Source organism: Neovison vison, chromosome 6, assembly GCF_020171115.1.
Source record: "Neovison vison isolate M4711 chromosome 6, ASM_NN_V1, whole genome shotgun sequence".
Lineage (NCBI taxonomy): Eukaryota > Metazoa > Chordata > Mammalia > Carnivora > Mustelidae > Neogale > Neogale vison.
In genome coordinates this window covers 27,523,931-27,545,442 of record NC_058096.1, presented here as the reverse complement: position 1 = coordinate 27,545,442, position 21,512 = coordinate 27,523,931, and the positions used below count along the sequence as shown (strand labels likewise).

Here is a 21,512-nt window from a genome sequence, read left to right as displayed (position 1 = left end):
CTTGAGTTGTGTTTATGTTAGTACTAGGGGGAGGGTTGATTGAAACAAAGTTTGGTGTTTCACTGAGGTCTTCTCTCAGTGAAATTCATATATTATGAAATTCATATATTATATGAATATACAAATATTCTTAATACTCAGGTATTTGGATGGAATTTTAAAAAGTCTAAATTTTTATAATTGAAATTAGAAGTTGTTTCAGTTGTTAGAAATTATTTATAGCCAAGTGTGTTCTCTGTTCCTTTTTGAGTATAAGCATATAAGAAAGTCATAAAGGGCTAGTTCTCATTGTGAAACAAATAGTTCATTACATGCTTCATGTTATAGGAGAAATTGTTCTAATTCTAGAAAAAGAAGAAACTCATGTTTAACCATTCTATTGAAATAACATTTCATTTGTTAATATTTGGTCTTAAAATCATACGTTTTTGGTATATGAGTAGGTTATAATAATCTTTGAGGATTGCTGTATTGTTTTAAAATATCCTATGGAAAGAAGTTTTATGGAGTAATGGGAACATCGTGGAGAAAATTATTGTAATTAAAATGAAATTACAAATAATAAATAAACCTCCTCCATGGCTTTAAGTAAAAAGCCCACCTTTTCAGTTAAGGACCAAATAGTCTCTGATTAGCCTATCATTCTAGCATTAAAGAATACTATTGCTTGTTTCTTCCTTTGCTTATACTCAAAATACTTCTGACACCAGATGCGTGAATTTTTTTCTACACCTGACTTGATTCTCCAAAACTGGCTGGGTATCCTGCAAGTCAATTCAGTTCTGACATTCTCTACCAGACGTTAGCTTCAGATTCTGTAATTTAAGGGCTCTCCGTCCCACAAGACTGCCCCCCACTTTAGATGCCTGTCACAAGTTGTGGGTCCCCAGGTTACCCACACTTCTGTCTGACTTGGCTACAAATTGGGGGTTCCCACTACCTCCTCCTCGAGTTTGATAACTTGTGATAATAGCTCATAGAATTCAGGGGAACACTTACTACATGTACTGGTTTATTGTATAAAAAGAATATGATAAAAGATACAGATGAACAGCCAGATGAAGAGGTACATAGGGCAAGGTCGGGAAGGGTCCCAAGCACCGGAACTTCTGTCTCATGGAGTTGGGGTGCCATCCTCCCAGCACGTGAATATGTCCACCAGCTCGGAAACTCTCCGAACCCTGTACTTTAGGGACTTATGGAAGGTTCATCAGGTAGGCATGATGGATTATTAACTTAATCTCTAGCCTTTCTTTCCTCCCGGGAGAAAAAAGTTCCTCTTAAAGTTCCAAGCTTCTCATCTGGGTGTGGTTTCTCTGGTGACCAGCATTCATCCTGAAGCTATACGGGAGTCTACCGGAGTCCTCTCATTAGAGCAAAAGGTGCTCCTATCACCCAGGAAATTCTAAATGATTTTGGAACTCTGTGTCAGGAAATGGGTCAAAAACCAAATATTAGAAACTTGCCTTACTCTTTGAATGGATTTACTTATGCGTGATTTTATCATACTATGGAAAAGATTTCATTCTAAATGTTGGAAGGATGTCTGCATTATAAAACAATTCAAAATTGTTATTATCACTTACTTTCCCCAGAAAAACTTTTAGGTGTTGGGAAGATGTGTGCATAGTTTTCCAAAGTTACCATTTTTGCTTGAAAAGTCCACATTATTCATTGGCAACACATATTTTTATTTGTTCTCCTTTAGGTGACAGGCTTACTTTGTTTATTCTCGAAAAATATCTGCCAAATTCTGAAGTTTGAGAAATCCTAGCTTGTGATTCGTTAGTTCCGAGAAGAAAAAAATCAGCCAGTTTAACTGACTTGCAACTCAAGCATTGCACTAGTGTTTTCTCTTGAGTGAAAGCTTACTTTGGATGCAGCAGAAGTACTGTGCATACTTCCTGTTTTGTCATATAGAATTAAGAATCTGTAATTCAGTGTCTGAGATTTAATAAGATAAAATACCCCCACCTCTTTTTTTAGTAGTGAGTATGTGTGGTTTTAGTACAGTGAATTGCCCAGAGAAGTTGGTGCTACTGCCTCGATTTGGGCAAAGATGCTGTTGTTTTGCATCATCAGTGCAGATATGTTGTGGGAGAAAAGGCGAATAACATCTTGTATTTTTATGAGAATATCTTTTACTTATGGAACCCCCTTCTGTCTTAGGGTCATGTAGGAATACCCAAGGCTCCACTGACCACTATTGGAGATCGCTAGTGTAGAGGAAAGATGTAATAGAAAACTTAAATTTAAAGCCTGTCTGCCATTCTTTCTTCTTAATGGTGGTGTACTTCATTTCTCACAACTTCAGTAATTTATGAAATAGGGTTAAAAACACCTTGCCTTGTTTTTTGCTTTTATGTTGCTTAAGTTAGAATTAAATTATGAAAAGCTCTAATTGTAAGTTGCTACTTCTAAATGCATTTCTACTCTAGCGGTTCCTATACTTGTCAGACATGAAACAGTAAACACTCCAGATAGTTTCAAAGAAGAAATTTAACACAGGGGATTAGGTTCTTAAAAAAAGAAAAATCACTGGATAGACTGGAAGAGGGATCTCTGGCTTAGCCTTGTGAAATGATTCCGAGATTCTTGCAGGACTGGTCAGCCAGGGAAGCTGCTCCCTTTGCCACTGCCAGGAAGGTAGTGAATCAGGAGGCTGCCTCTGGGACTCCTGAGCTCAAGAACGTACTTCTAGAGCTGTAGCCCAGAGAACAAGCATGCAGGATTAGGTAACTGCCGCTGAGCTGTGCCTGAACATTGGAATGCAGAGTCTAGCTGCCACTTCTCTCTATCTCTTCACATCCCCGAATCTGGAAATTGGACACTGGAATGCTGCGTGGAACAATCTGTATCTGTTCAGTCATGCTGGAGAAAATAGCCCAGAGCAGCAGGATAAAGGCTTCCCCCTCACTTCCAACTTCTGTGTCCCCTGTTAGTGCATCTAGCGGGTGGAACCTAAATTTTATTCAGAACTGTAACTGTAAGTGAATTGGGAAACTAGATGTGTTTTGTTTTGTTTTCATCTTTCTACGTTCTGTGGTTGAAGAAAGCACACTAAGAGAATGAGGGAATGGAGTCTGAGGGCTAATTAATCATATCCCCCAAACTGGGTTTTTCTGCTTCTTTCTGATTTTCAAATTATTATTATTTTACTTACATTGTTCTCTCTTTACTCACTTGAGTTTTGGTCGTTATTTAATAACCACGATAGTTCTCATTTTTTGAGGCACATTCATGCCTCTAGTCCTAGCCGCTTCATCAGTTTGGAAGCTGGGCTGGATGGCTCCACCCGGTAACATCCGTCTACAGCTGTGATCTAGGTGGACTTGGGTCTTGTAAACAAGACTTAGGAAACCTTTGGCCTGCTGGTGTATGTAGGCATGCTCCATCATTTCACTTACCTTGCTGTGTTCCGTTCTACATTTTACTTGACCGAATTTTTTTGGACCCTACTCACTATATTTTCATGAGGTTTTATTATACTTTCTAAAGACATTTAAAAAACACCTTCCATAGCCAACTATTATTTCTAATATTTTTAAATATCCTTTTGTAAGCAACTGTTCAGAGTAAAAGTGTGAATAACAATAGAAGGAGACTTTTGGAACTGTCCATATGCATTATTTCTTTCTCAGTAAGTGTGGCACATTCTTTTTTAGTAACTACACATAATCCTAGAGTCAGATGGTAAAATGGAGGCATTTTATTTCCCATCACCTACCCCTTTCTATGCTTCTCTTGCAAAAAAATTTTTTTGCGAGATTACAAAGAAAAAATTTGATATTTAACATGTCTCAAATACAAGTAAACAAAATCAATGTAAAACATACCCAAAATACCTGTAAGCGTAAGCCTGACCACACAAAGCTGTAGCTTTCTGTCTTATCATACTGTTTTGTAATCCTTAGCAATACATTATGGTTCTTCTGACAATGGGAGTATTATTGCCATCTTTTAAGTGAAGGAAATTGACTAGTATATATTGGGAAATTAGATTAAAAAGCTCTTTCTGAAGGTAGTAATAGCTGTAGCCTCTATTCTTTGGAAAAACTACAGCATCAAGACTATTTTCTTTCTAACAGAAAAAGAACAAAAGAAAATGGTATCATTTATTTGTATATTTCTTTCTGTGAAATGAAAAGTTTTTTTAAATGGAGAGGACTGCATGTTTATTCAGTAATTCAGATGGTAGAGTAGTGTTTAAAATAGAAAGTGAAAGGTCCTGATACTTTGTTGCTCTTCCCATAACCCTTCTCCCCAGAATTAACCACTGTTAACAGTTTAATATGTTCTTCTAGTCTTTAAAAAATGTATACATAAACATTTATGTTTGTGCATTTATGGTCATTTAATTTTGAAGCATAATTTTTGAGATCTCAGTTATTATTATATTTTGTTAGATAATGTCTAGGTAGTAGTATGCATGAACTGTAGTGTATGTATATTTGGATAAACTTCAGAAAGCATAAATGTAAATGTTTAATTATGTTGATTTCAATTTTTGTTGGTAAAAACCCGTTTTTAGTGGTCTTTCTACTTAATAGCTTTTAATCAAAAGCTTCATAGAAATTTTGAGATTCCTGTACAGTGAGAAATATTTATACTTTTAATGCTTTAGGCATATTTTGTAGGGAAAAACACTAAGTTTTAAAATATAACCAATTTAAAATGTGTTTGCAGTCTCTTCAGAGAGCTCTTACGGAGAATTAAATTGGTGCTGACTTTGGTTTGAAAGGGTATATTGGGTATAAAATCCCCATGATATGAATTACCTTCATTTTGTTTGACTTTTAATTTTGAGAAAGATAGTTTTGCTTTTCAGATGTGATTGATCTCACTGGAGATGATAAAGATGATCTTCAGAGAGCAATTGCCTTGAGTTTGGCGGAATCAAACAGGGCATTCAGGGAGACTGGAATAACTGATGAGGAGCAAGCCATTAGCAGGTAAAAACATAATTTGTATAAAGTAGATATAAGTACTTTTTATAATAGAAATAATAATTGGCTTTAATTTCAAGAGGCACAAAGATACACTTTGTTACTCTAAATAAATCCATTAATAAACTTTAGTATTGTTTTTATATTTTCTGTAACCAAAATTGCCATATTCTAGCTCTGATTGCATTTGGAGCTTAGATTTTTAGGATTTTGGAGTGGCGTTATGAGGCATTTAATTTAGGTGTATATTTTAATAATTTTTTAATTTGTTTTTTATTCCCTCATCTCTTTTAGATACATTGTCCAATTCAGTTTGTAGTCATTTATAGCAGGGGTCAACAAACTTTTTATGTAAAGGGCCAATAGTAAATATTTTAGGTTTTGTTGACCATTTGGTTTCTGTCACAGTTACTCAGCTCTAGTATAGTAGTGCCAAAACAGCCATAGATAATACATAATTTAATGAGTGTGGCTATGGTCCAGTAAATCTTGTTTTAAAAAACAGGCTGCCAGCTGGATTTAGCCCAGGCCTTAGTTCTCTCCATCTTCTGACCTATAATGTAATAGTATATTTATAAGTTTTTTTTTTTTTTTTTTTAAAGAAATAGGCAAGATTCCAAGATGTGTGATAGAATGTACCTTTTGATTTAATAATGAAAACTTTTCAGTTTGGAACATTTTGATTCATTTATGGATCAAATAAAAATAAATTTTACTTTATCATGAAACAATGTTGATTCAAAAAAAATCCTTAAAATATAATATCTTCTAGACAACTCTGGAGGCAGTGGTAACTATTTCATTGAAGAAGAAATAGATCTTTTAAGAGGTTAAATGATTTTGCAAAAGTACACAGCTAAAGTAAATCTTAGGACTCCAGTGTTCTTTTCCCTATAACACAAGTTGTTTCGAATGTACTAGCTTTCTCAGATAATTTCCCTCGGCATGGTATCATTAGTATATTTCTTTCTAAGTAATCTGAGATTACTGTGTTGTAAGAGATGTCTCCAAATGGTATATTTAGCAGGCACATAATTTTTTTTAGTAATACTTTTTAATGTCTTAAATGTTACTTTGGAAATATTACTTCATAAGATGTTATAGAAAGATAGAAAGACTTAAATTAAAATTCATTGTCCTTTACAATTGGGGGGATACCAATTAATGCCAGTAATTTTAAATGAAAAATAAAAAATTCATACATTGTCTTTAGACATTGTAATTAGGCTTATTTTGTGAAGGATTTAGAAAAATTGTAAAATTATGTTTGTTTCAAAAATGGATTGGAATGAAATAATTGTCTGGAATAATTATAAAACTTGACAACTTTGGTGAGAAATATTTTAAATGTGAAATACATAACTTGGATATTATATCTAAAGGAAATGATCTATTATGTATAAAAGATTATAAAATAGAGCACATACCGTATTATATATTTGTACATAAATATATACCATAATATATGCCAAATCTTGTTTTTAAAAGTGTATGTATGTTTTTGTTTAAATGAGTTTATATTAGTATACAAATAGAATAAAGTATGGAAGCTTATATGCGAATAGTGTCAGTAGTTTTGTGTCATGTGTTTTCAGATTAAAATAGCAAGTATTAATTAGTTAATAAGTAAAAATAACTTTAAAGTTAAAGGATTAAAATCATTCCTAATCTGTTATAAAGTTTAATGATTATGTTATATATTCTAGATAATCGTTTTTGTCCAGGTGGAAACAAATATCTCTTAAGATAGTGTTCTTTTTTATTCTTGGTCTTCTAAGCTTTAATATATTCTTAAAATAATGAACACTTCATAAATATTTTTATTGTATATAACATTACAGAGATTTGATATAGTGTAATATGCCATAAAATGTTACATAAAACATTATGTTCTGTAGGAGTAAGTCATACTAATTTACTGTTGCAAAATACAAGTTTTTTGTGGTATTTGTAGGTTTTATAATTTACAGTTAACAAAAAAGTGTTAAATGTAAAATGTGCAGTTAATAAGCACATATGTAAATCATTGTGTCAGAAAAAAGGAAGTGTAAGGATTCTGGCTGTAAACATTTGGCAAAGAGATACTTGTTCCTATGGGTTTATTAATAAGTTTAGGATTCTAAATTCAAAAGGGGAAATTATGTATTTTTAAGAAAAAGTTTATATGTCATGCTTAAAAGTAAATTTAACTATTCATTACTAAAGTTTGCATAACAAAATTTTGCCAAATTCCTAGTATCATATGATGATGGTTATATTTTAGCAGATATACTTTAATATGAATTCATACATTTGGAATACTACATTATGATTAAATGAGTTACAGCCTATCTTTTTATATCTTAAAATTCTTGGTTAAGTACTCATAAATTCCATGGTGAAATTTCTTAAGAAATTGAACATTTTTAAAGTGTGCTTCTTAATATAATTACTCCTTAATTAATGTCAGGATTGGATGTATTAATTATAATTATCTCTTGGTTACTAATGCTTAGATAGGGAACAGGTGGAATAGTTGAAATTTGCTAATAAACAGCATTGTAATTGATTTGTGTCTGTGATGTGTTTGTTGTGAAAATGACTGGTCTCATAAAATGACTTTGAATTAGTTGGGTAGAAGATTGGGAGCAACCTGGGGTTTCCCAACCGGGATGTCCTAGAGTTGTCATTAGGGGAGAGAAAAAAGCATCATGTCCAGCAATGGTTAGGGTGGGATTCTGAATTTTTAAAATAGGTTTCTATAACTCCCACCCTTTTCATCCTGATCATTATTGAGGAAGCTGTTGTGAGAGGAAACGGCTGTAAGAAGATGTGTTGAACAGGAGTAGTGAGGGAGGCAGTTATAAATCTTTTTAGTTGTTTTGTGAAAATAATTCTAGGGCTCAACAGTATCACATGCCTATGTATCATTAAAGATCCATGGAATGCTTATTATTCCATTTTTTTGAGTAGCTCTTCTTATAAAAAGGTATACCACTGTCAGATTACAGTTGGTCTGAAGAATCGAAAATATAAAACCAGATTCATTTCAAGGGCTGACTGTGGCCAGAGTTGACTGATAAGACTGGAATAGCAGTGCCATAACTCGAAATGAAAAATTGTCAATAATGAGACACCACTGATAGTCCCAAGAAGTGTTGGGGTGAGTAAGGAGAGAGGTGGATGGTCAAAGGTTCTTTGTAGTCAGTCTTCCAGAATTGGGCAGGAGTCACACCCCATACAGTGTATCCTTCCTCAAATGAGACAAGTCAACTTTTGGCAGGAGTCATGGGTCTGACAGGCAGTGTGGTGGCCTCTGTTGGAAACATAGAATCTCTTTAATTTTCCCTTAGCACATGATTGTGTTTATGTTGCCTTGCTGGGTATGATTATAGATTGCAGCAGTGATGGTCATCTTGGTAGTGCGTACTTCTGAGCCATCCCATGAGAGATCAGGCACTACTATATATCTATCACAATGGCTAAAATGAAAAAATAGAAAATACCAAGTGTTTGTGAGCATGTGAAATAACTGGAATGGTCACATTTTGTTGGTAAAAATGTATAATGGAATTGCCACTTGGGAAAAATGGGAATTTCTAATGAATTTCAACATATACTATGCTAGTACTTAGTGTTTCCACCCCTTGGTATTGACCCTTGAGAAAAGCATACATAGTAGCTTTATTCATAATAACTAAAAACTATGAACAATTAAAACAAAAGAGTGACTGCTGAGTGATTCCATTTATGTGATGTTTAAAAACACGCAAAACAAATTTATGGCAATAAAAGAATGTTAATTTTCTGGCAGGTGGAGAGGACACTGTTGGCTGAGAAAAGGGTATGAGAGAATTTTCTAGAATAATGGAAATTTTCTGTATCTTGATCTGAGTGGCGATCATATGGGTTTATACATATGTAAAAAGTTTCACTGAACTGTACATCTTAAGATGTGTGTTATCATATGCAGATTATCCCCCCAAAATAACTCTTTCCCAAAACATGTTTTGAACAGTTTGATAATCAATATGCAAAAAAAGTATATTTCTATGTATAAAAAAATGATAAGGAGAAATATTAAAAAGCTACCATTTAAACATAAAACTGTGACAGACTAAGAATAAATTTAATAAATGGGCAAGAACTTCTGAGGAAAAAATTAGAGAATATCATTGAGACACATTAATGAGTATATAAATAATTGGAAATGTATTATATTTTACAAATTGGAGCACTGAACTTTGTAATTTTTGAGGGGGAGGGTGGGTAGAGGGGAGAGGAGCAGAAGGGGAGGAAGAGAATCTTAAGCAGGCTCTACATCCAGTGCAGAGCCCCAAATGGGACTCAATCTCATGACCCTGATATCATGACCTGAGTCCAGAGTCAGACTCTTAACTGACTGAGCCACCTAGGTGTCTTGGAGGGCTGAACATTGTAAAAATCGTCAGTTCTCCTTAAACTAACTCATGGGTTTAGTGTGATTCTAATAATACTATATTTTCTTAAAAAAGGAAATCAACAAAATGTTTCCTTCACACCCTCCCTTTTTGTCTTCCTTCCCTTCCTCCTTTCTTTTTTGTTTTCTTTTTTGTTGGTCTATACAGCTTACATGATATGTATGTTTTTCAGTGTATATGATGTTTCCCTAAACATACTTAGATGATTTAAAGTGGGATGTTTTCAACATTACTGCTATAATTCAATTTAAGTAATTTAAATTTAAATAATACCAGCATAATAAAACTAGCATAATAACCCAAAAAACAAAATCAGTACAAGAAAAATTTAATAGGAAGGTGAACATCTGTCATAAGTAAGTGCTTTAAATATTCCATATAGTCTGTGGGATCAAAAGAGCAAAACGTTTTGTCAACCTTTTCTTTTGCTGCATGGTCATGACCAGTGTTGGAAAGATAAGAAAAGCAGGTGATAGATAGTGGGAATTAGTTTTTGATTTGTGGCTTTTGGGGTTGCCTCTCTTGGCATGCTATATTTTGTTATAAGCTATTTTTGAGCTCTGAGATTTGCAGTGTTAGTTTTTTTCTCTACTGACAGACTTAATACCTGGATTTGTAGCTATTGCATACTTTCTATTTCATAGCCTTGGTAGTATTAGTGGCTTTACTTTGGTGAGACCAGGGAAGGAATCTTTATGTAGCAGTTGGCTTTATAGAAAGTTTATATTCATCGTGGTGGTACTTACGGACTACAGAATGGCAATGGGGGCTTGGGAATAGAGTAGTATTTGTGCTAGAAGTTAGGCTTTTGCTGAGAAAGAAATAGAGAAAGCGAAAAGGCAGCAACATCTAATATCTTCATTATCCATTTACTTCAGACTTTGTTTAGCCTCTAGTATTTATCATGTACGCTTTAGAAATGAAACAGCTCTGTGTTTTCTACCTCCAGATGCTGAGTAATAAATAATTTTGATGCAATGTGATAAATGTACTTATAGGTTTTTAGGAGCCAGGAAGAAGTGTTGGGAAACTTACTGAAGTATGTTTTAAGTCCCTGGTGATACAAAACTCTGTTATAAGCTCTAAATTAAGAAGATCACAAAGTCATGGCATTCATCCATCCACATCTTTTAGTATGATAGTTCCGCCATAGGGTATGGTTAAGGAATATTGAAATTAACCTATCTCCTTAAACCCCATCTTTTTGTTATAATGAATGATGAGATCTACTATTTGACTGAATTGAAGATATCTTTTATATATGACCAGTGGTGTTACTTCTTCTGTCCTGTTTGTGGTATTGTTGCTACTTTTTCTGGAACTCATGGCTTATTTCAGTTCATTCATCTCTAATTACCATGTTGGAAATAGGTTTCCTTTATTTATACTTCTAAATACACACGTACATTACAAAAAGAACAAAATTGTTGTGAAAACACTCATTATAAAAGTCAATAAAAAATTAAATATACCTTCTTATATACAGCAGTCTTTTGAGTTACATTAGCCTTTTGTGTACTATGTATTAACTTTTCTCTTTTGAGCATAAACTAGTTGCCTTGTACAAAATCAGTTTGTTCCTATTTATTCTTATTATATTATGCTGATCAGTACAACTTGACCATAAAAAGTCTTTCAGGTTGGCTTTTTTACTTTTTATCTTCCCCTTAATGTTCTTGGAAACTCGGTGTCAGTGGAATGTTCTAGACAAATTCTGATTTTCTTCTGTCCCAATTCATCTAACTAAATATCTTCCAAGGAGTTGTGCTACCTCTTAGTGGCAAATAGTTTATAAGAAAAATTCTCCTAGGGGCTGTGATTGCATGTGAGAGCTGATTTTTGGGCAGAGTACTGCCGCTTATGTTGGATCAGTTGTAATAGTTTACAGAGGTGTAAACTCTTCATTTTTAAATGTGTGACTGTACTTCGATCTTTGCATTGTAACCTAACATTTTGTTGTTAATCAGCTGTTTTTTTGGGATGTGGTTTCATTGATTCCCAAAGAAAGGCTGTATCCTGTATTCACATAAGTTACTTTAAATAATTATAAGTTTGAATCCTACTGCTTTATATCTAATATCATGTTGAAAATAATGCTGTTAGAGAAAGGAGTATAATTTGCTTTGTCCCCATAATTAAGGGATATAGCTATATTAATTCGATATTAATCCGATAGGGCAAAACCTTTAAAATAAAGATGATATAGCATGAATGAAATTTTCTTAAGCCAAATGTTGGAAAAACTCATTGTTGCTGAGGTTTTTTAAATTAACATAAAATTGATTAAGACACCTGAGTATTACTTATGTTTATTTAGAGTAGTTAATAACATGTCTTGAGCAGGCAAAATGCTTTGCTAGTTCAGATGCGGGAATCAGGATTTTACAGCATGTTGCGACATGCGTAAGAGCAAGAACAGCATGTAAATGTTACTGTAAGCAAAGTAGCATTATTCTTGCTATGTTTAGATGTATTTAAAGTATTCTGTAGGTAAGCTTATTTTGGAGAGGTAAACCTTTTATTCTGATATGAACGTAGGTCAACTTTTGGGTGAAGAAGTAAACACATATTCTCTCTAGTTAGCTGTCATAGAGTGACAGATCTCTATAACTGAGAGGAATCCTAGAATTTACCTTAGTTTTTTTTTTTTTTTTAATAGCAAAGGGATTTAATGGTCAGGAGTAAAAGTGCAGTTTGTTTAGTTTTTAATGTTTTCCTGATGATTCAAAGTAATTGTTGTAGAAGACCAGTCATTATGTTATTTTGTAAATATTTACTCTAGTGATTTCTTAGAAAACTTAAGTTGGTGCTGTTTTCCTGTACTAAACCTTGAATTTGTTGAAACACAACACATTTTCTGTTTTGTAGCACTGTCTTTGTGCATTTGAGATTTCCTTTTTTCCTAAGAAAAAAGTGCATTTCACTTGGTGTGTTTGCCATTGCTATATTCTTAAAAGAAAACTAAAGTCTACTTCAATAAAGTTAGTGTTTGATAGTGCTTTCCCAAATTCACTAATTAAGATCCTATTTGTGGTATGTTATTTCCTACTGTGTGGCTTGAAATTAATACTGTATTTTTCTTTTTTTTCATAATTTTCTCCCCATTGCTTAAAGAGTTCTTGAAGCCAGCATAGCAGAAAATAAAGCATGTTTAAAGAGAACACCTACAGAAGTTTGGAGGGATTCTCGAAACCCTTATGATAGAAAAAGGCAAGACAAAGCTCCTGTTGGGCTAAAGAATGTTGGCAATACTTGCTGGTTTAGTGCTGTTATTCAGGTAAGGATCTTTATGAAGATCTTGGGGGTTAGCAATGGAAAGTGGGTTGGGTTGTGTTTCTTTCAGATTGTGTACTTTAAACATAAATGCAGACAAGGTTTGAATATGCCCTTCTGTCTAAGGAACTAATTTGTGGATTGTAGGACTCCTCACTTCTCCCTTGTCCTTAACCCCAGTTTGGAGTTTTGACAGGAGAGCACTGCCTACGCCTTTCACTTATTTGTAATTAATCTCTTCTCCCTCCCTGCTAGTAGGAATTGTTGTCAGAGTGGAAAGAGTGAAAAATGTCTTTGTATGTAATTCTCTGCAGATTTTGAGAAGGAGATAGCCAAGATATGAAATCGGATCTGAATTTATTGTTGTTGTTGGTAATCAAATCAGGTTTTTTTATATAATGGAAAATGTTATTAATAGAATTATAGTCATTTAAATACTCTTCTTAATATTAAATACTCTTCTTAAATACTCTTCTTAATACTCTTCATTTTGTTTCATTTAATATAAGGAGACATTTTGTTTGAGGAAGGTATAGACTGACATAATTCTCAATGTGTATGTGAGAATGATGTAAGAATAAATACTGATAATTAAAAGTAATACTTTTTTTTTAACTTAGAAGGCCTTTATCAAATGTTTCTTGAGATCCTTATTCTAAAATGGAAATTTTTTGTATGCATAGTTATGTATCTTAATATGCGCTAGTTTTCTTGTTTTTTTAGTTCTTTTATGAGATAGGAGTATTGTCATGAATTCTTTACCATTTTCAGTTAGACATTGATAATGTTATCCATCAGATTATAAAATATTGAATTAAATGATTTCCTTAAAACAATCTATGAATAATAGCATACTCTTTATTATTAACCATTAGGAAAATATTTTAAGTGGTATTTTGCTGATCCTAGCTTTTGTTCTACTTTTCAAAGTTTTGGTGTTTTTTTGGTGGGGAGGACAATGGACTGGAAAAAATTGCTTGTTCTATTTGAAATTTAGGTAATTTTACTGATTTCTAAATTTTACCTTAATGTAGTGGCTGTTTAACTGGTAGTGTTCTAACGCAGGCTAGTATAGGCTTCTTGGGATTATTGTTACTAATATATATTTTTAAATTACTTTTTTGAGAAATCTGGAAACCTAGAAGTGACCTCTAGCCTTTAAAAGTTTGGGTTATAATGAAGATCATTGGCTTTGGTGTGTGGAAATACGTTATACTTCAAGTTTTGGAAAATTGTGGGTGGGCAGAAAAGTTTGTCAAAAGATCATTTCAGGTTTTTTTTTTTTTCTTAATGTAATTTTATTGTATGCTATTTAAGTAGCATTTCATTTTCTTCTCTAGCAACTAACATTTTTTATTTTTCTCATTTTGTGAAATTATTGTTTAATTTCACAGATCCCATCTGAGATATAAAAGTTTATCATTATAAATGGAATTTTTCACCTATGAAAGAAAAGTTGGGCAGGAAATCTCTGTTAGTGTTGGAAGTTTCTTATTGTATTTTCCAAGTGAATTGGAACTTGTTCAAACTATGATGTAAATGTACTGTAAAGTTTCAATTACAAAATTTTCTCAGGCATGGAATTTACTTAGTTGGCAGGACTAGTGTGAAACAATTGGGACTTCTTTTCCTTATAAGTACATTGGCCAATTATAGAAATTTATGTGGATAATAAACCTCTAACAGCAAAATAGGTAGTAGGTATAGGCTACAGAGGGTATAGCTTTATACTTGTTTTATTTAGGAACTGCAACCAGTATTTTGGGAGAAAAGGGACACTATATCAGAAGGGGACTATAAGCAAAGAGAAGATGGGACAGAGGTTGGCTTAAATAATTTTTTGGATTCTAGCAATATTAGCCTGACTATGCTAGATTGGGCGTTAGCCCCTTATCTAGTCAGGATTATTTTTATCCAGGAATTTATACCTAGAAAGGAATATTGGGGTTTGATTTTTATCCACTAGGATATCAGTGAATGAAGTAGCTACTTAGAAGTATACTCCTCTCTTGCTAGTTTGGGGTATAATTCATAGATTCTCATGGTGAACTTTGGTACCTTTCTCATTTGGATGCCTCTGAGATGCTCGGAAGTAAGGTGTGCATCCTTTTCAGTTTGCCTTGTACAGCTCCAGTTTACTTCTATTATAGACCTACTGTGCCTATTAAGTCTCCAAGCTGTGTTTCGTACTCAGAAGTGTTGTGAGTTGCAAGATAAAGGATATGGGTCCCTTACTCAAAAGTCATGTTACTCCAGGTTCACTAAAATAACGAGCATCCTGAAGGCAGAGAACACATCTTCTAGGTTCTTGTTTTATACCAGTATGTAATCAGTGTTGAACTATGGATGCTTTTATCACCCTAATGATGAATGGAATTGAGAAGATGCTGCAGGTTTTCAAAAGATGTTAAGATACCGTTTAACATATTTATTCACATTATTTGCTCTTAAATCTTAAATTTTCATAGAAGAATTTAAGTACCTAGTTCAAAGAGAAAATCAAAAATTCCACAGCAATAAAAGGCTTATAATGAAAAACAGTAGTAATCTGCCCCAAACCTCCCTGCTTCATAGTTCTGTGTAATAGCAACTACAACCAGTTATAGCTGTTTTTCCTTTTATCTTTACTTTCCTAAATGACCTCAAGGTAAGGTAGAACTTGAATGCATTCCTAATGAAATAAATGTAGATTTAGTTTTGTCATTTCACTTACCCAGAATTGCCTTTCCTTTCATTCCCAACATAGTTATATCATAAGTTTAAGATAGTTGGCAGTCAGTGTTTACATTTTCTATGACTTTGTAAATATTACAGTGATTTACTGGGTGTACCTCTTTGTAATCCTTTGTTTTCCTGGTGTTGTCAGGAAAATGCCTTTTTTTTTTCTTTATATTTTCTATATACTTATTCTTAAAATTTTCTAAATACATCTCTGTTATGGTCTTATTAATATGTTCTATATGTGTAAACATATTAGCTGTATTTCTCTCTCTCTTTCTTTCCTCTTACCACAGAAGTTTTCTCCATCTCAAGTCCAAGCTGGATTCCTGTTCTCTGTGTGTTAAGCACCGATTGCTGGCTTGCCAAAGCAGGCCTGAGAGAAAGGAGATTGTGGGAAGGTTGATTGAGGATCACTTTGCAGAGTTTTACTTAATCCTTCTATTTGTAGCCCTGAATCTTTATTCCCTCTCACACACACTATGACTGATTTTTCTGACCCCAAGTCAGTTCAGTTCAATTATATCCAAAGACTAAATATCCTATATCCCACAGAAGGAGGTGGTATTTGTCTGACCTTTCTGTATTGGGGAGGACATGGGGATTTAACTGCTCTGTATACAGACTTTTATCTTTTAATCATGCCATGTGTTTTCAGTTCTACCTTACCTTGAGCTTTTGTGATACTGTTCCTTTTTTTTTTAATCCACTAAGGAGAATTGATCTTGCTTCTCCACAGGATCTTCATTATAAACAGTTTATATCCCTTTGCTCTCTTGTTATCACTCTTTGTTTTCCACAAGTTATTTGAAATCTCATCTCTTATAGCTTTCTGTTATTATCAAGAGTTTAGCCAAATTCCATTTTACCAAGTGCTCTTCAAAATTGTTATAAATACCTTTTAGCTTTGAACTGAATGAAAGGGTACTTGTTTTCAGGGTGCATCAGTCACAAACACAATTTAGGCAGTAGTGACAATCACCCTTTCCCATCTTTCTTTAAGAAATATGTCGAACAATATTATTACAACTGTGATTGAGGATATAGGGTGTTAGTGACTTAAAAACATTAATTTCCATGATTTATTTTAATGGTTACAAGTTCTACTTTGGGTAATAGCTTATTAAGTAGTTTTAGACTGTATATACCTAGTCATATTTTTCTGGAACCTGATCCAGTCAAACCAAAACAACGGAAACAAATCAACTTTTGAAGACTATGTCACATAACACTAAAGCAGTTTAGGATTTTGAGGCTAAGGTCTGAGAGAACAGGATTTTTAGAATAAAATTCATATGTTGGGCTGATTTTATTACCCTTGAAGCAATTTCAGAAGGGCTGCTGAGTGGCTGCAAAGGTAAGCAAAGTTTTGTACAGACTTGGAGTAGTAGTTAACACTTTCATTCAGTTCTAGAGGGCTAGAACCTTGGATTAATGAGAACTGAAAATAGGCCAGGCTTTATAGTTTTTGAATCCCAGCGTTATCTCAGAATTGTTGGGATTAAGTTGATCTAGGATTGCAGATGGCCCCAGTTTTGCTGCCTGCCAGAAAGAAATGCAAATTCTGTTAGAAGGTAATATTACCTAGAACTTAGAATTTTCCCCACTTTTCAGGTAAAAATAAATGCTTAGTACTCAAATCACTTATAGTCAGTCATACCAGGAAATATGCTGTATCCACGCATATCCAGAGATTAAGATAAAATAACTAGTAATATGAAACCTGAAATTTAGATTGTTGTAACAACTATTAATATGCTCAAGGAATTAAAAGCAAGATTGAGAATTTCAGTAGAAAAGTAAACTACTAAGAAAAAGCAAAATAGAAATTTTAGAACTGAAAAATAAAGGTGAGAAGTCAATGGGTGACTTTAGCAGTACATTTGACACAATTGAAGAGAGAATTAGTCAACTGAACAATTGGTCTGAAGAACATTTTCAGACTAAAGGCATGAAGTACAGATAAGAGCATGTAAGAGATACTCTGGGCTTGGTGAATAGCTCTAACATAGTGTATTTATGGTCCAGAGGAGAGTAAAAAGGGAATAGGGCAAAAGAAAAAAGAAAAAAAAGGAAGACTGAAGAGATGCCTGAGAATATTCCAAATTTAATAAATGATATCAAGCCACAGATTCTGGAAGCAGTAGGAATCAAGTAACATAAATATAAGGAATACTATGCCAAGGCACATCATAATAAAATGGAGAAAACTATAGACAAAGAGAAAATCCTAAAAGTAGCAAGATGGAAAAGATATACAGGCATACCTTGAAGATTACATGGGTTTTGTTCCATACCATCACAATAAAGTGAATATCTTAACAAAATGCGGCAAATGCATTTTTTGGTTTCTCAGTGCACATAAAAAATTATGTTTACACTATTGGGTGTATAGTAGCATTACATTAAAAAAAACAATGTACATACCTTAATTAAAAGATAATTTATTGGGTCTTGTTTCAATATTGATGGCTTCTAACTGACTTAGGGTGGTGTATGCAGAGGGTTAGGGTAGTTGTGGCAATTTCATAAAATAAGATGGTAGTGAAGTTTGCCACATCAGTTGAATCTTTCTTTCACTTGAACACTTAGGGGCCATTGTAGGGTTATTAACTGGTCTAATTTCAGCATTACTGTGTCCCAAGAAATAGCGAGGCCTGAGGAGGAGAGAAAGGAACAGACAGTTGGTGGAACAATCAGACACTTACCAACATTACTGCTTAAGTTTGCCATCTTTTTGGGCATGATTTGTGGAGCCCCACAACAATTACATTAGTAACATTAAAAATCCCTGATCATTGATCACCATAACAAATATAATAATAATGAAAAAGTTTAAAATATTGTAAGAATTACCAAAATATGACATAGAGACACAAAATGAATAAGTGCTATTGGAAAAATGTGCTGGTTGACTTTCTTGATACAGGGTTGCCATTAAACTTCAATTTATAGAAAACACCATATCTGCAAGACATGTCAAAGTGAAGTACAGTAAAGTAAGATATGCCTGTATTACCTCTATAAAGAAACAGAACTCGACTAACAGCTAGCTGACTTGTCAACCAATAGAAATTCTGTCATTAAAGTGCTAGAAAAAAATAACTGGCTATCTAGAATTCTCCAACCAGCAAAAATTGTACAAAAATGAAGAAAAACAATTTTTACTGTAACCGAAGCTAAATACTTCATCACCAGCAGACCTACACCTGAAGAAATTCCAATTATTCAGGAAGGTATTCAGGAAGGAGGGAAATGTTTCCCAATGGGAGTTTAGAGCAAAGAGGTGGGATTGGGATTATCCTATTTTGTCATTTTTCTCTTTCCTATTTAAATTTCTCCTAAAAGCAGTAAGTTAATAAATTACACAAGAAGATCAACACTTTTGTTAAAATAGGTTTCTGTTAGATGATTTGGCCCACCTGTACTCTAGTACAAGTCTTCAGAGCATTTTTGAGCTAGGCTAAGCTAAGCAAAAGCTATGATGTTTGGTAGGTTAGGTGTATAAAATGCATTTTCAGCTTAATGATATTTTAAACTTGGGGTGAGTTTATCTAGATGTAACCCCATCGTACATCAAGATCTGAATTGCTAATTCTGTTCTTCTTGAAATTTGCCATTGATTCTTTGATGTACTTCAGAGTTTTCTGTGGTACCTTATATCTTTGTTGAGAGGCTTCTTAGGTACTTTTTAAAATTCCACCATTACTGTGGTACACGGCTATGTTTGAAAGCACATGCTTCTCGGCTCCTTTTTCATTTTGACTGCATACTCTCCACTTTCCCTACTATTCTTATTTTGTCAGAGATTCAATATGTTTTATTTTTCTGTGGCCTGTCTTCTTCGTGTCTGCATGTAGTAGATGCTTCATAAAGTTTTATTAAGTGAATAAATGGATTATCTCATGTATTCTTATTGTTTAATTAAATATTTACAGGTTACAAGATAGCCAAAATATTTTCCTATAGTTTCCATTACTAGCTTTATGATATTCCTTTCCTATTTAGGTCTTTAAAGCGTGTCCATATCTGTATGGATCTGTATCTGATTCTGTTTCTTTATATATAGTGGGCCAGTTTTCCCAACACCCAGCTCCTAAACAAAACCTTGTTTTATCATTGATTTGTGGCATTTATCTTCTATCATATTGGCTCACACAGCTTTGCTCGGACCTTGTACATTATTGCCTCCTGTACAGTGATTTTCAAGGTTTATAAATTGTGACTCCCAGAAAGGAATACGTATTACATTGTAAAGCACTTGACACATATATGTATGTGTAAAATATATACAGTGAAAATTTTGCAAGCAGTATTCTGTGGTGTATTTACTATGCATGACATGTTTTAATATTTTCAATTGTATTTTATTTCATTTTTTTAAACAGATATTCACCATGATGACAATGTGTTACAAGCTATAGATTAAAATATAGATTAAAAAACAGTTCTAGAAAACCTTTCCATGGGCAACTTTCGTATGCTGTCATACTCTGTGTGATTAATATTATTGTATGTTGGAGTCAAATTTCTATTGTTATAATATGTGTGTCCTTTCTAGGCTGTTGTGTCTCCATGAACATAGAGATAATACATAATTTCTTTATGTCTCTGTCACTTAGCAACTAGCCCATAAATTTATTTGTAATATATTTTTGTAGAATTGGTACCTCAAGATAACTCAATAAACATGACATGTCTAAAAAGTTCTAGACTTTGCATTTGTCCACCTTTTTTTTTTTTTTTGAGGAAACTGGTTATTAAGCACCTAAAGAAAGACAGCCTTTAATAATATGATATACACCAGATATTTTGAATTGTCCACATAAAATTTTCTGCTTCCCAGTACAATAAATATTGTTAATGATCAAGAATAGTGTGTTAGTAGATAAGAAATTTGACGTTTTCTTTGGGAGCTAATAGGTCTTGTGCTAGTGGCAACAATCCTGTGTCTAAGTAGTATAGTCAAAAATAAGTCTCTGAGACCAGTCATATTTTTATGGTTCTGTTAGTAGAATTTTCTCTTAGTTTTTTTTAAATTGTTGTTCTTTTTCAGTCATTATTCAATCTTTTGGAATTTAGAAGATTAGTTCTGAATTACAAGCCTCCGTCAAATGCTCAAGATTTACCCCGAAACCAAAAGGTAAAATTATGAAAGATTTTAAAGCAGAATAAATATATATATATATATATATATATATATATATATGTGTGTGTGTGTGTCATCCTTTTCTTTTATTTGTGCTTGACTTGGGAGCACTTTGTCTCTTCAAATCTGGAACTATTAAATTTGGATATCAATCCATTAATCTTAGTTACTATAGTAACTTTCTATTCTTCATCAGTATATTATAAACATGAATTTTTCTTCCCATGTGTGTCAGTAATATGTCAATTTTTTGTGTCACTTTAGTAATTGCTTTTCTTCTTTTTTGGGGGCTGTCAAATTTCAGTAAACTTTATAGGTTTCAATTTATAAATGAAGGTCTTTCTTCAGTTGCCTCCTGAAATTTTTATGGGAATAAAAATTTTTTTCAACTGTTTGTATAGATGAGCCTTTTAAAAGATTAGTTTTATGCTGGTTGTCTTTACAGTGCCAATCTATAATTTCTATTTTGGAAGTTAATGCTGTTAGACAATATAATGTGACAGAGTGCACAGATAATTTGGGCTTAGATTGCCTGGGTGTTCTGGCTGTGGACCTAGGGTTTGACCTGTCTGTTTAGTTTATGTAAATAATAATAGTTTTTATTTTATAGAGTCATGAGGATTAAATGATGTAAAATATACAAAGGGTTTAGAAGTGCCTAGTACGTAGTAAGTGCCTCAGATGATGTTACTTATTGTATTCATATTAGCTTTTCAAAGATAGGACTGAGGCAGAAATTTATACTTAGTAAAAAGTTAATTATGGAGATGATGTATATAAATGTTTAGGGCTTTAGGTACCTTGTCATAAAGAAATTGTAGCCTTAAAGGGGACTGGTTTCACAAAGATGTTAAAGTTTTAGGTTTCAGTAAAGTGTTGAACTTTGTGTGACTTAACTGTATTAATGATACATAATTAAATCATGTTTTTCTTTTACTGTATCATTTGAAAACTACTTGTTCTTCAAACATGGAACATTTATAATGC

General features: G+C 33.2%; 1 protein-coding gene across 3 annotated transcripts in view; it reads left to right on the top strand.

The window, feature by feature from the left end:
- The window catches only part of USP25 (ubiquitin specific peptidase 25), a 134,875-nt gene that overhangs the window by 36,374 nt on the left and 76,989 nt on the right, over positions 1-21,512 (top strand). For all 3 annotated transcript variants that reach the window (XM_044251102.1, XM_044251101.1, XM_044251103.1), the window contains exons 4-6: positions 4,829-4,952; positions 12,500-12,662; positions 20,433-20,519. In XM_044251102.1, coding sequence (XP_044107037.1) covers positions 4,829-4,952; positions 12,500-12,662; positions 20,433-20,519 — 374 coding nt within the window. The remainder of the gene's footprint in view (positions 1-4,828; positions 4,953-12,499; positions 12,663-20,432; positions 20,520-21,512) is intronic.